This window comes from Hipposideros armiger, unplaced genomic scaffold (assembly GCF_001890085.2).
Source record: "Hipposideros armiger isolate ML-2016 unplaced genomic scaffold, ASM189008v1 scaffold_34, whole genome shotgun sequence".
NCBI classification, from domain to species: domain Eukaryota; kingdom Metazoa; phylum Chordata; class Mammalia; order Chiroptera; family Hipposideridae; genus Hipposideros; species Hipposideros armiger.
In genome coordinates, this window is record NW_017731384.1 from 3,909,799 (window position 1) to 3,924,191 (window position 14,393).

At 45.7% G+C, this 14,393-nt stretch overlaps 1 protein-coding gene across 2 annotated transcripts in view; it reads right to left on the bottom strand.

Moving 5' to 3' along the window:
- Positions 1 to 14,393, bottom strand: part of PRKCA (protein kinase C alpha) — a 375,771-nt gene that overhangs the window by 62,093 nt on the left and 299,285 nt on the right. For both annotated transcript variants that reach the window (XM_019637708.1, XM_019637709.1), the window contains 3 exons: positions 11,883 to 12,039; positions 10,594 to 10,728; positions 10,261 to 10,357 (listed from right to left, as the gene is read on the bottom strand). In XM_019637708.1, coding sequence (XP_019493253.1) covers positions 10,261 to 10,357; positions 10,594 to 10,728; positions 11,883 to 12,039 — 389 coding nt within the window. The remainder of the gene's footprint in view (positions 1 to 10,260; positions 10,358 to 10,593; positions 10,729 to 11,882; positions 12,040 to 14,393) is intronic.

Below are 14,393 nucleotides of genomic sequence, written 5' to 3' on the forward strand. Positions count from 1 at the left end.
CATGAATTTTACATCTCTTCAAACAGGTACGGATAGGTTATCTTCTATTACATCTTATAATTATGGTCCTTCAAACCTGCAATCACAAATCTATTTATAATTGTTCTCAAAATAGGCCATTTTATTCCAATCCCAAAAGCTCTATTTTAGGCTAGAGATCTTAATCCAATCCACATCGAGATTAAAGGGAACTAACAATAGCAATGAAAATATCCTTACTGGAATCTTGGTGTTGGAAAGAACCTTATAGGAAATTTAGTCTGGCATTTCTCTGGCACCTTTCTGGTTGAGTTGCCCAAACTTTGCTTGAATATCTCTGGGTACAGAGGACTGTGGATTGGCTGAGATGCCCTGAGAAGTACATGGCGTGGCTTTAGAAGGGTTCAACCTCCCATCTGCAGGGTCCTTCCATCTGTTGTAGGTCGCCTGCTTCTCCAGGGGGAGAAAACTCCTCTAGCAGAGATACTTTGATACAATTGCTACGAAGTTCCACAGCCTTCCAGCAGCCACTTAGAACTGTAAGCTGTTTCATGCTCGGGCATGACACACCAACCCACATTTCCTTTTAAATTCATGGGAAAGGCTTCGGAAGTGAATCAGCCATCCTCCCACAGCAGCCCTCCACACATCAGCAAGAGCTCTGAGGGGACACATCCTGGACTGCACACCTGGATGTCAGGGTGGGAGATGAGGAGGCAAACACCTGTGCTCAAATCAACAAACACTTGCTAAATGTCAGCTGCAAATGCTGCCTAAATGTTGCCCTCCTGGCTTTTCGTTAAGCGCCGAGGCACAACAGCCACTGAATTCCTGAGCTTGAAATTGAGTTCCTGAGCGTGAAAGAGCCACAGTTATGAGCCCATCAAGGCAATAGTCTTAAAAGGCAAAGAGACCTCATCCAGGAAAACAAACAAAGCCAAAAACCTTCAACCAAGCCAAAATGAAACACCCACGAGCACCCCAGCCACAGGTTCCCAGGCCTCCCTTTGGGTGCTGCCATTTTGTGTTCTCTGAGTCCTCTGTGATCCCAAATTCTTGCTAATGCCATGTGACACCAGGCCAGCCATAATCTTTTCAGCATGAGGCTGGATCAGTGTCTCAAGAGCTGAGGATACTGGTACCTGGACAAAGAGCTGACGTGTGGCCTGAGTCATCTACAGTTAGCTACCAGGTATGGTGGGAAGTTCTGTTTTCCCTCCACTGTAAGGGTCAGGAGTACTGCTCCCAGAGTGGAGAAAAAGCAAAGGGCCTCATATCCCCTACACTACTCAGCAACATTCTTAAGATCAAGGTTCATGTCTTAACTCTCTATCCCCAGGACTTGTGCTTGACACAGAGTAGATGCAACATTCACCAGTTGGAAATTTCCAGAACTACCATTTCTGTAACCACAAAAAGTGTGGGAAAGGAGCTGGTCTGTGTCCAAGAGTGACCATATTCATCACACACAGGGTTTTACCCAACTGCTAGAGGGACTTGGGTACATAAGGGGAGGGAGATGCTCTGGGCTGCAGAATGGCTTCTTACACAGATGGCTTCCATCACCGGTCTACATGTGTGGGCTGAGACATCCTTCCCTGGGATGTCAAAGAAAGCTGGGTGAAAGGTAGATTCCTCATGGGGTCTGGTGTTTAGATGTTGAAGCATTCAGAGCAGGACCCAGGGTTCTTACTCTGGAAACATGAAGGTGACAAATCTTACAGGTGTGTTCAGCGAGTGAGCGGTCTTTTAGTTTGCACAGGAATGTTTCAGACCAGTTTAAAAGAGTTGAGAGTTGTGTAAAGGTATAGGTAGGATTTGAAGAGCTTCAGACAGAGGGAAGTTGAGGAGGACGGAGGGTCCTTCCAAGGGAACACAAGCAGGTACTAAGATGCATGAAAGAGCATGGTGCATGCATGGAGGGGAGTGGGTTTCCCACAGAGGGGGCTAGAGACAGGAAGTGAGAGAGATGCTGTCATCCTCCACAGGTGATCTGGGTCCTGCTGCTAACTAGCTCGACTAAGTCCCTGCTGTGCTTTTGTTTTCCCATCAACAAATATGATTTTAAACATACCTTCCAGTCCTCATATTCTATTATTCCAATGCTCCAGGGATCAGAAACTTTTTCCATAAAGGACCAGATGGCACATATTTTAGGTTTCATGGGCCATACCATCTCTATTGCAATGACAACCCTGCTGTTGTAGCATGAAAGCAGCCATAGATAGGTCAGTGAATGAATGAATGTGGTTGTGTTAATAAAACTCTATGGATACTAAAATTTAAATTTCATCTAATTTTCAAGTGTCACAAATAATACCCTTGACTTTTTCCAAGCCTTTAAAAATATTAAAACCATTCTTAGCTCACGGGCCATCCAAAAGCAGGCGGTTGGGTGTGATCCCCTGTTAGACGGGAACACTGGGGGTGCTGGGTCTGTCCTCACTACCTCCACAACCCCTGGAGCATCTGAATCCATCTTCTCATTACTCAACAGGTCACATCCTCTTGACCAGCATTTCTCAAACTCTAACGGGCAGAGGAACCACCTGGCGATCGGTTAAAATGCAGACACTGACTCAGTAAAGGTCTAGGAGGGGGTCTGAGATTCTGCACTTTTAACAAGCTCCCAGATGCTGCTGGTGCTGCTGTCCCATGCACCATGCTCGGAGCTGCAAGGATCTGGAGTGCCAGCATGGTCACCATTTCCTTTCTCAGGTTCCTTGGGACTGGCCTCTCTAGGGACTCCCAGTCCTAATTCTTTGTAGGACATGTTCCTGGAAGAAATAGCAAACAGCGTTATGTGATGAGTCACCCTTATGTGATGAGTCTTCCCTCTTTTAGGATGCTTTGACTTTTTAGGTGCCTAAGACACAGCCATCAAGACCTGTGTCCATGTGTAGTTGCCATGGCCGCATTAGTGTCAGTGGACACTGGCTCTATCTTCTCTCCTTCTAATCCCTGTCAACAGTGGGAAGCACCCTTGGTACCTGCTAATCCCCTGTGGATACCAGGGCCTGGGTACGCATGGATAGCTGCTTCTAACATAATAATAGGCTCACCCTGTTACTTCAACCAGCAGCATCCACCCACAAGGCCAGCCCTGCAGCTATAAACACACGGCTTTTTCTGACATTACAGGAATTCATTAGGCTGGAACAGACGACTAAAATGTACAATCTTTTTTTTCTTTTTTTGGTTTCTCAACAAAGTCATTTCCATAAGATAAATTAAATGGAAAACATATTGTTAATGCTATAATATGAATACATTCACCCTCCCTTACAGACTAATAAAAAATACTGTGCAGTTGCTTTCAGAGGCTTCTTTTGAGTTTGCTCAGTTGAGTGGCAGTGTTAACCTCTGTTGACAAGGATCTAAGGAATGTGTGAAAATCGTTTCCAACAATAAACCTTGTCCTATTTCAGTTTAAGATTTTACTTCCAAGACAGAGCTGAAGTACAAAGATTAAAATAATCTCTTTCAATTGATGAGCATCTTATAGATTTCCTCCCCCACCTCGTAACATCTCACAGTTCAGAAAGTAAGTAATTAAGCTATTTAGGGATCAAAAAATGATAAAAAAAGAGGCAGAATCCATATTAGGGGGGGCACATAGATTTTCTGTTTAGTGTCCAGAGGTCATTGGAAAGTACTCAGGTTTCCATGGTAACAGTAGAAGGCCTGATCAAATCAACAAATAGCTGCAATTTATCTAAGGGTCTCCAATGAACTATTTTTCTTTTTCCCCTACCCGGAGAAGAACATTCTGAATTAGACAAAGTCTTTAAAGACAATGGAGGCTCTTAGAAAATCCAATTTCAACAACAGTCATCAGAAAAATGCTTGCTTGCTCTTTCTACCTGTAAACTAGCAACAGGGCCTTGTCTGTGTTGATTTAAATACCTTAACTATACTAGTAATTGGGTCATATTAGGTTGTTAATCAGTAATAGGGGTAATCTCAAAATATTTTTGTGGAATAAATAAAAGCAGATACATATGTGACCTTAAGGCAGTTGACAGAGTCTCCAGGGTAATGCTGGAGGGCCAGATAAGCGCTCTGAGCTGCCATTCCTACAGACCTCTGACCCTCGGCTCACAGCTTTCCAACTCAGTAGAAAATCTCAGTAGATTTCATTGTGACTTCTGGGACTATTGCAGAAATGTGTATCATTAAATTAGTAGGTAACTCAAATATTATCCCAGCTTTGTTATATCTTTGTCTCTAATATAGTTAGCTGGCCATGCAAAAAACCATGCTTATCTGGGCCCAGTAACAGGCTGAGAATCTTGAGGGAATTTACTTTTTGAAATCCAGGTCTCTTGGAAACAAATGATTTATAAGCCCAGGAAAAATATATTAGAAAGTCATGAGTTTTACATTTCCGTTCCTACCCCACAGCAAACTATTTTTCTCCATTGGAAACAATGTTCTAGACTAGACTGTCCAATAGAAATACAATGTGAGCTACATACGTATATTAAAATTTTCTAGTAACCTCAGTAAAAATTTCAGTTGAAATTAATTTAAATAATATTGTTTAATAATATAATGTTTAATAATATATTGACTACTTTATTTAGTACTCATTATATACTAATTTAATATATTTAACATTATATTTACTTAAAATTTATAATATTTGTTAATATTCAATATTAACATTTCTCTATGGGAAGCAGGATTGGGGAAGGTTTTGGTTAGAATAAATTGTCCTGGGACGAGGGGCCAAGCCTTAGGGGAAAGGCTCTGTATTGGAGGAGAAGCAGGTGGCGGCAGAGGGGAAATGACCTGAGAAGGACGTGGCTGGGTTCCCAAGGAAGGGCCAAAATGCAGTCCTGTAACTTGCTTCACCTTTTCTCCCCACCAAGCCTCCTCCCATCTTTTTGTCTCTAGGGAAACCCTGTCTCTGGGGGTAGATGTGGGCCAGATGGCTCAAGAGAAGAATCAACTGACAGATAAACACAACAGGAAAACACTCAAGCTCACTAATAACCATGGAAATGGACAAATGACAGTGAGAGCCTCTGGAAATGTTTTAAACAAGGAAAAGATGTGGTCAGCAGATAGCTGTGCTTCCAATTGGAAAGTTCAATGTCACGCATGGCTCCCTAGGCATAGCTCAGGAAGCCAATGATCCAGATCCCAGATTTTCTGGATCCAAACAGCAACAGAAATGCTGGACTTCCATGGAATCCGTCATAAATCAACTGTGCCACTTCTGTTAACTGGACAGGTGCTACGCTCCTCATGATTGTACTGTGCTCATTCCTGGTATGGTTCATATTAAACAGCTTTCACATGGGCTCATTTTTGAGTCTGTAATGAGGACCCTAAGCCAAACCACTGCATTGAGAAGGCCAGATGGCTCTACAATAGGCAGCTCTATTTCTCCCCTGACAACTACTGGGACCCTGTTTTGTCCAGACATTACCTGATCCATTGCCAGTTACACAAAGTTCCCAATCTACACACACAGTATGTTCCAGAAATCCATCTAAATGTATGTGAGGATACAGTTCCCATAAAAACAATGTTACAAATGGTGATAATGCCTGCACTAACATACCTCTGTTTCATAATATGGCTGGATTAGAGGACAAAGAACATGCCCACTATAAGTTTGCTTTTAGGCTTCTATTGACTTTAGTCTTTAAAAACACTATTATTAAATAAATACTGCTATTCCCATTTACGGTGAAGGACCTGCACAGAGAGATCATATGGTTAATAAGTAGCAGAAACCAGGATTCGGTTCTGGAGTCCATGGGCTAAGCCAGGGGCTGGTAAACTGTCTGGTCGCCTCCTGTTTTTGTAAATAAAGTTTTATTGGAACACAGCCTCATCCATTTGTTTACATGTTGTCTGTGGTTGCATTCATGCTACACAGGCAGAGTTGAGCAGCTGCAACAGAGACCCCTAATTCATACTTACTTAAACCTATGGCCTACAAGGCCTAAAATATTTATTAGATGACTCTTCACAGAAAGTTCTCTGAGCAAGAGCTAAACCATCTCCTGGACCACGTCTAAGTAAAGGCAGACCCTCTTCTCTGACTCTGGCCATTAGCCTCATCATGGGCAGCGAGGGCCCAGAAGAGGAGGGAAAATAAATCCTGTGTTCTCAACAGCAATGCGAGTTCCAGGGGAATCGCTGACTAGCACAGGGGTTATAATACGTTCATTTCTCAAGCTTTTTGCTTCATTCCTAAAAAGATTTGGAGCAGGGCCCACAGGTATCCCACAGACAGGGGGGTCTGCTGGCTTCATTTCTGGAACATTATGGAACAAATGAACAAATATGTAACTTATGTTTGTGAATCAGGGACCACGTGTACTTTATCTGAAGACAAACACAGGGCCGGCTGAGTGGCTCAGTTGGTTAAGAGCTTGCTCAAGAGTTTGAGCTCTGAGCAACAGCGGTTCGAGTCAGCCCGAGCTGAGCAGCCGCTGAGCTTCCAACAGGTGGCAGGATGGCTCAGCTAAAAAACAAACAAACAAACAAAAAAAATGAAGACAAACACAGACAAGGTTAAAGGCCCACAGACGCGCTGTCCATGAAGATCACGGTCAAGGTGCTGGTTTGTTTTGTCTTTTAGGCAGATGGACTACTCCAGTGGGACGATGCATTACAGAGTAGGGTCACTCCCAAGCATCCCGGGAATTTCCTTGGCTCCTAAGCGCTTCACTCACTGATCATTCTGTTGGCCAAGATTTTTCAAATTGACAATAAATTTGAAATTTTTTCCACGTTATTATCAGATGAATACTAACACAGTGGCAGAGTTATAAATGCTCATGTGTTTGGAATTTTTCTTTCATCAGATGGAATGACTTTTGATTTCTGGGGATTTGAAAACCACATTTAGATAACTCCTCCTAGAAAACAGAGCTGGACACGGAAAGAATAACCCTAGAGACTAGATGTTGAACAATCCCATGGAGTGAGGCCTGTTCCTAAAAGGACTGGCTGTCATGTTGTTTCCTCGAATCATGATTCAACACTGACCTTTCAATTAAAAAAAAATTTGCACTCGGCTGAATCAAAGAGGGTGGGAAAGTATCTATAAAAGTGTGGGTAGGGGGAAAAGGACAGTATGATCGAGACAAGTCAGGAGGGCAAATATATATATAGAGAAAAATACAAAGAGGGGCATCTGTAGACAGTGAGAAGCACCCATACTGCGGCTGGGGACTGACAGCGAGGAAACGGGGGTGTGGGTTAAAGAGAGTCCCTCAAATTGTACCCTGATGCCAAATGGCACCCTGTTTGGGAAGGCTGGCTGTCACCCAGGACTGCTCCAATGTTGACGCAGCCCTCTGCCCTGGCACACTGCTTCCCAACAGTTTGGCACTGGGGCCATTTTGCAACTATCACATCTATACACCTCAACAAGACACTGTTATATGATGAAACCCCTGCCTAAAATGTGATCCAAATGTTCCATGTAAAATGCAGCACGACAGCTGTCATAAAATTCTCAGCGCCGTTTTGACACCATCACCTAGCGGCTTTCTGCTCTGTCTCCTGCAGTGTGTTTTACAAGCTCATTTCTCAGTAAATGAGCTAATATAATTCCAGAAGAATCTAGGAAATACAAGCCGAATGGTGTTGAAGGAAAAAGCTGCAGTGTAGTTCATGCAGGTGCTCTGAGCACGGAACTCGGCTGACATAGCCTCTCCTCTCTGGCGCTGGCCGCCCTTGGGCTGGTGCCCACTGCAAAGTGCACAGCTCTCCCAAGAGGGAGCAGGAACCAGCAAGACACACACGGCCTCTAACCAGCCTCTAGGGAGAAGTGCTGTGCTTCTGGCCTAAAGCCCTCTGGGTTGTTTTTTTTTTTTTTTTGAGTTTGAAACTCTGACCTTTACAAGAAGCTGGACTCTCTGCCCAGAAAAACAGGAAGGTTACGCACTAGGAAGCCATGGAAATGAAACGTGAAAAGTGGGTTAATATTTCTCCATCAGCAAAGCTAAGTCTGGGACATTACCAAGAGTGACGCCATCATGATGCCCCGCTTCTCTCTCAAATGCGCTCTCCATCAGGAGTCCCAGACCCAGTGATTGCTAATGACCTACGAGTACACTGTGGCGTGAGGTTCAGGAAGGTTCTCTTTAGCTCCTGGTTTCTCCCCGGCTTGGGGTATCTGAGTGATGCTGGCATTCGGTGTCCCCATACTCTCTCTAGAAGGACTCACCCCTCATCGGGGTGGTGTGACACTGGGGATGGGGCTCCTGTCCAGTATCCCAGGCTGCTGGCCTCAGCTGTGGGGTGGAGGTGCAAGCAGATGATGAAGCAAGCAAAGGCAAAATCAAATAGAAAAAGGGCTATGTCTGGCCTGGGTACTTGAAGCTGCCCCAAACTAACTTTCATCCTTGAATGCCACAAGGTGTCTTTGACATCTTTTTTTTTTTCTTTTCTTTTTTTTTTTTAGCTGAGCCATCCTGCCACCTGTTGGCAGCTCAGCGGCTGCTCAGCTCGGGCCGGGAATGGAACCGGTGACCCTGTTGCTCAGAGCTTGCACTCTTGAGCGAGCACTTAACCAACTGAACCACTCGGAAGGTGTCTTTGGAATGAACTTCATTTTATACATATGTATGTCAAATGGCACCCCATTTGGAAAGGCTGGCTGCCACCCAGGACTACTCCAATGTCGACGCAACCCTCTGCCCTGGCACACTGCTTCCCAACAGTTTGGCACTGGGGCCATATTGCAACTGTCACATCTATACACCTCAACAAGACACTGTTGTATGATGGAACCCCTGCCTAAAACGCAATCTGAATATTCCATTTAAAATGCAGCATGACAGCTGTCATAGAATGTCTATCTATCTATAGTTTTAAGAGCAGAGACTGCAAACTTGTTCCCACTGGCTGAATCCTACCAGTGCCTAAAACAGTAGATGGGTGTCTGAGCCACCCAGAGTTCACGTTTTAATTAGCTGCTAATATTAAAAGGACTCAGAACAGGTCATATACAAATATGGATGTGGGGCTTCTCTTGAAGAGCAGCAGACCTGGCAGCACAGGACCCTCACTCGTGCTCGGTGATAACCCACTGGTACTGAGAAGCAGCAGCTGCCCCCTCAGCCAGGGCCTGCAGTCACCAGCTCCCCCCGTCCTTGTGGGTCCCAGTGTCGCCACCCTGAGACCTATCAGCGGTCCTTTATGTGCGTGCCCTGTGACTCATTTCACTCACGTATGCTCCTGTGGGCACCTAGGCGCTCAGCCCCTGCCTTTAAATATTCTCCATCAATATCCACTTTAACCAAATGTCAAGGTAAGAAAACGCTTTGACACTTTTTATGTTTTACAGCCTTTGGAATTTGTTCTGTCTGGATATGACCTATAGGTTTCTTTGGGACGAAATTTTATGTGGGAGAAGGAAACAGCCGAGGGAGGAAAACAGGACCAGCGTCCCACTTGTGTCACCCGTTGTGAACTGTGGCCGCTGTGCAGTACTAGGGTCACGTATGTGGGTGTGCGTGTGTATCACGTTTGAGGAGGGGACCTCCAGGAGGCCCTAACAAGCCGAAGGAAGAGAAAAATTCAAAAAGGAAACAGCTGGTACGTAGACCGAATCGGCTGTTACATGCATCCCTCGAAAAGCCCCAATGCAGGTGATTAGAGAAACAGAAACAAATGAAAAGATGTGGCTTGGAACATAAGGCAGGTGCTTAGAGAAAAGAATGTTCATTCGAAGCTGAGAAGGCTGGTAAGGAAAGATTCGAAGGGATGGAGGGGAGAAGAAAGAGGGAAGTGAGGAGGAGAGAGGGAAAATAAGAGGAGGAGGGAGGCAAATGAACCCCGGACGGAAGGCAAACGCAGATGCCCAACGGGAAGGAAAGAAAGAGCTGGCCTTTTGTAAAGATCCAGAGCAAAAACTCAGGTGCTGGCATCGTAGCTTAATTACACCAAAACGAGCTCCTAAGTTAAGGCGAAAATGCCCTCTGCCACTGGAGGAGCACAGCCCACCTTTTTAACAAGACTACACACTCAGAGCCTTGTCTGCCTTGCAAACCAATTTCTCAAGCAGAAATCAACCGTGTCCTCTTGTGGGATATTTCCAGTTTCCATTCTCTAAGTGGTAACAGACGTAGAATGTCAACAGCTTGCAAAGGAAGGTGATTACATACTATTTATGTTTTAAAATAAAAAGATTAACATTTAAATTACATTTCTGCCTTTCAGCAGTGTGACCACAAAAATCTGGCCCTCGCCTGAAGTTAAGCTCTTCTAAAGGAAAGGCAGTTTTGGTCATTTTGTTGGGATCCTTACCTCGAATTTCTGCCTGAGTTCCATGTTTCCTTCTTCATCCCCTTCTGGAATGGGTACGTTGTAGTACTCACCTTCTTCTTGGTTAAGCAGCTTGTACCTTTTGGGGACACGGGAGAGGACGAGAGTCAGGAGACGGCATTGGCATCACCCCAAGCCCAGCAGCTCCTGTACCTCCTGAAATGCATCCCATGGGGAGACTACGGCCAGGTAACTTCCCACTCAATGGTCATTTTAGACTTAATCCGGCTTGTTTCCCGAATCTCTAAATGCTCTAACACTTTGAGACTGCTGACCCTTGGCCGACACAGACGTGATGGCCTTGGGCTTCCTTACCAGCCACTGGCTGGCATCTTCATCAGCTCTGAAACGCCAAAGGACAGGGATCCCATGAAGTCGTTCCTTGTTGTTCGATCCCAGTCCCAGATTTCTACAGACAGTCGTCGGTCTTTATCGGAAGGTTTTAATTTGCTACGAAAAAACACACACACACATACAAGACCTTGGTCATGGTTTCTTAGGAGGTACCCCATGCTCATGATCTGATCCTGAGATTAAAAAGAAAAAAGTATATGCAATTCTCTGCCTGTGACGCCCCATTGCCAACAAAGGAGCAGCCCCCTGGCAACCAAAGCTCTAGACTAGGGGTTAGCAAACTCTGACCCACGGGCCAAATCTGGCCCACCGCTTGTTTCTGTAAATAAAGCTTTATTGGAACACAGCCACAATCATTTGTTTACATATTGTCTATGGCAGTTTTGACTCTAGAACAGCAGAGTTGTATACCTGCAACCGAGACTGTAGGACCCGTCGAGTCTAAGATATTTACTATCTGGCCCTTTACAGAGCAAAGCTTACCAGGCTGGTCTATACAGCAGAGACCTACTTTTTTGGTTGTCCACAGATAAACTGCTTCCTGTGTTCTAGTCTCCAAAGAGTACCACCTGCTTGTACTCAGCTGCAGTCAGGGCTTCCTCACCCCTGATTTAATTATGCCATTCATTCCTCCTACTCCCCGCTTCCTTCTTTCCCTTCCACTTTCTCTACCTCTGAAATCCTGGCACTCCTTCAAGGCCCACTTTATATGCCACCTCCTCCAAGAAGCCTTCTCTGCTTAAAGGTAAGGACGATCTTCCCATTTCAGTGGCAAAGGCAGCTTCTATGTTACTCATTTATTCCATGTTTTAAAAATGACATCATCCCCTAACCCTCAAAAGATCCTAAGTTCAGCAAGAGGTGGGACACACCTTACATGTTTTTATATCACCTGTAATGTAAGAGGATTTTTGTACAGAGTAGGTAGGCATTGATCATAATTTGGGGCAGGCATTATATATTAGGTTGTCGGAAAAGTCACGATGCATTTTTGCAATGAAAAACATAGAAAAAATATGTCACAACTTTTCCGACAACCGAATATATAAACTCTTGGTAAACCAAGTTATTGTCCACCAAACAGGGGTGACAACAGCTACCTCCCAAGCAGCAGTCTGAGAAGCTCTTAGGAATGAAGCGATGTTGAAAGATATTTAAAACAAACCCATCTTATTACCTCTAACAATAAGGTGGGCAGTTTTGGGGTGTGTAGAGAGGGAATTCAGTCAGGAAGAGAAGGCCAAACTTACAATGTAAAGGACTCGTTCCACTGGGGATTTAGTGTGGAGCGGATGGTTTTGGTTTTTTGTTTGCTTTCATTCTTGGGATCAGGAATGAGTTTCAGCTTCACGTAAGGATCTGAGAGTCCATTGGGATCCATAGGGATTAGATTTTTTGCATCTCGTACTGTGAAGAGAGAAGGAAAAAAGATGTTACAAAAATCACATGTTACAAAAATAGAACTGACCCATACTGCGCGGTGTCAGTACGGAGGAGAATGAAAGGACGTCAAGATGGGGTTTAAGGAGAGAGGAGGTGAGGGCCAGAAGTCTCTGACCCTCAACATGAGAAAAGCCACCTGCTGCCACCCCAGCCAAAGATAGTGGGCATCGTGTGGGCCCATGTGGTCAAGCCCAGAGACTCAGCACTGACCTAGACCAGAAGCATCTGTGACACTTGGGCACCTGTTAGAAATGCAGAAACCTGAGTCCCACCCCAAAGTTGCTAAAGCAGAATCTGCATTTTAAGATCCCCAGGTGCCATTTGCAGCCCTTCTCCAGGAGAACTGGGGCACCCTTGCCCCTCCCCCGCAGCAACCAGCTGACCTAGACCACGGCCGGCGTTGCACATGTACTTAAGCTCATAGAAGGAGTCACCTCTTTTCTTTGCGAAGGCCCGTGATTTTCCAACCTGGCTATACACTGGAATCACTTGGGACAGGGGTTAAAAGGTCTAACGCTGAGAACTAGACTCTCTGAGAGGTGTGGCCCAAGCACTGGTTTTTAAAAGCTCCCCGGGTGGCTCGATTGTGTGGCAGGGGCAAGAGCCATTGGTGTATAGAGATGTATGCAGAACACGCTGGACCGGTGTGCAACGGCCTTGCTATGCAAGGTGCAGGGCCACAAACCAGTCGCACCTGGGACATCACCTAGGTGCTCATCAGACATGGAGACAGGTCCCACCCCAAAATTACAAACTCAGAATCCTCACTTTAAGAAGACCCAGGTGACTCCAATGCACAGTCTAGACTAAGAAGTACCTGTACAGGAATCCAAAATAGTGAGGAGGAGAGGCCATCTCACTCACAGAGGGAGGCGTGCTCAGTCTTGTTACAGTGGGCGTGGCTAAAGACACGGCCGCCAATGAAACAGGTCCTTCTCTATCACCACGATGAGAAGGGCAAGGGCCTGAGCCTGCGTACCCCAAATGCCTTCCTCACATCTTCTAATGGCACCTTCCCCAACACAGCTGCAGTTGCCCCCCATCAGGGCCCCTCACCAGCCAGACACCCCAGTCTTCACCCCACTGGGACCCGGCTCTCTAGCCCAGCGTCTCCCACAGTGTGGCCCCTGGGCCAGCAGCATGGGCATCACCAGCTGAGTCAGGGCTCTGGGGATGGGTCCGGCCATCTGTGTTCACCAGGCGCCCAGGGGATTCTGATGCACAGGGAAGTTGGAGCACCACTGCTCTAGCCTATTAGTATAGATCAGGGGTCGGCAATCCTGTCCCTCGCAACAATTTAAAAATGATGCGAAAGCCATAAAACAAATGAAATCATCATTATGTGAATAATATCCTTTAAAAATTTTATAAATGAAACTACGATAGTTTGATTTTCATTTTCAATTTTACTTCAGAGCCACATGTACATACCCAAAGAGCCGCATGTGGCTCGCGAGCCGCAGTTTGCCGACCCCTGGTATAGATCATCAACACAGTTGATTTGATTGCTGACATTAAGACTTTCAGGGGAATTTTAGAAGATGCTGGAGTTGGCAATGGACAGGAATAGAGGAAGGGAGGGAAGGATGCTAAAGATGTTGGGTCTCTGGGCACAAAGGAGGGGCGGGGTGTAGCCCTAAGAGCAGAAGTCACAAATGAGCATTGTCCATACTTGTCTGGGGACACACTGAGTGTGGCGCCTGCTAGCCCATAGTCTTATATCCTCCATGCCTGGAAGATGGAAGCCTCAGCCCTGGAAGGTGACAGAGGGGACCATATTCAAATAGCCTGAGTGGGGAGGGGGCTGGCTCAGGTGTACCAGCCACAGAGAAGCTGAGCATATGTTTCTCACAGTCTATGCATGCCTTCCACAAAATTTTTCCCATAAGACAATATCTACCCTCATCCAGCGAGGAGTGGATAGAACACAAACAAGCAAGCATGATGGGCTTTGCAGCTCAGCAGACCTGCTTTCAAATCCTGCCTCCTTCACCCCAAGTACCAGGAACCTTCAGTTCCTGAGCCTCTGTTTCTTTACCCAGAAAAAAGGGACAGGGGCACCGTTCCAGTGGTACAGGACTGTTGGGAGAACTACATGAAATTATGTACTATGCATGTATGTGCTTTGTACCGCTGGTGGCTTAGAAAATGGAGGAGGAAAAAAAGGATTCCAGGAGGTTAGTGCCTACCTTGCCCCAGGCACAGTGTGTTGGGCTCATCCCCACCACCCACCATTTCAAAATCTTCAGTGAGGTAGGGGGTCTCTAGGGGACCCGGCTGCCTGAGAATTCCCCCAAGCTCAGGCAGAAGGTTTCTAA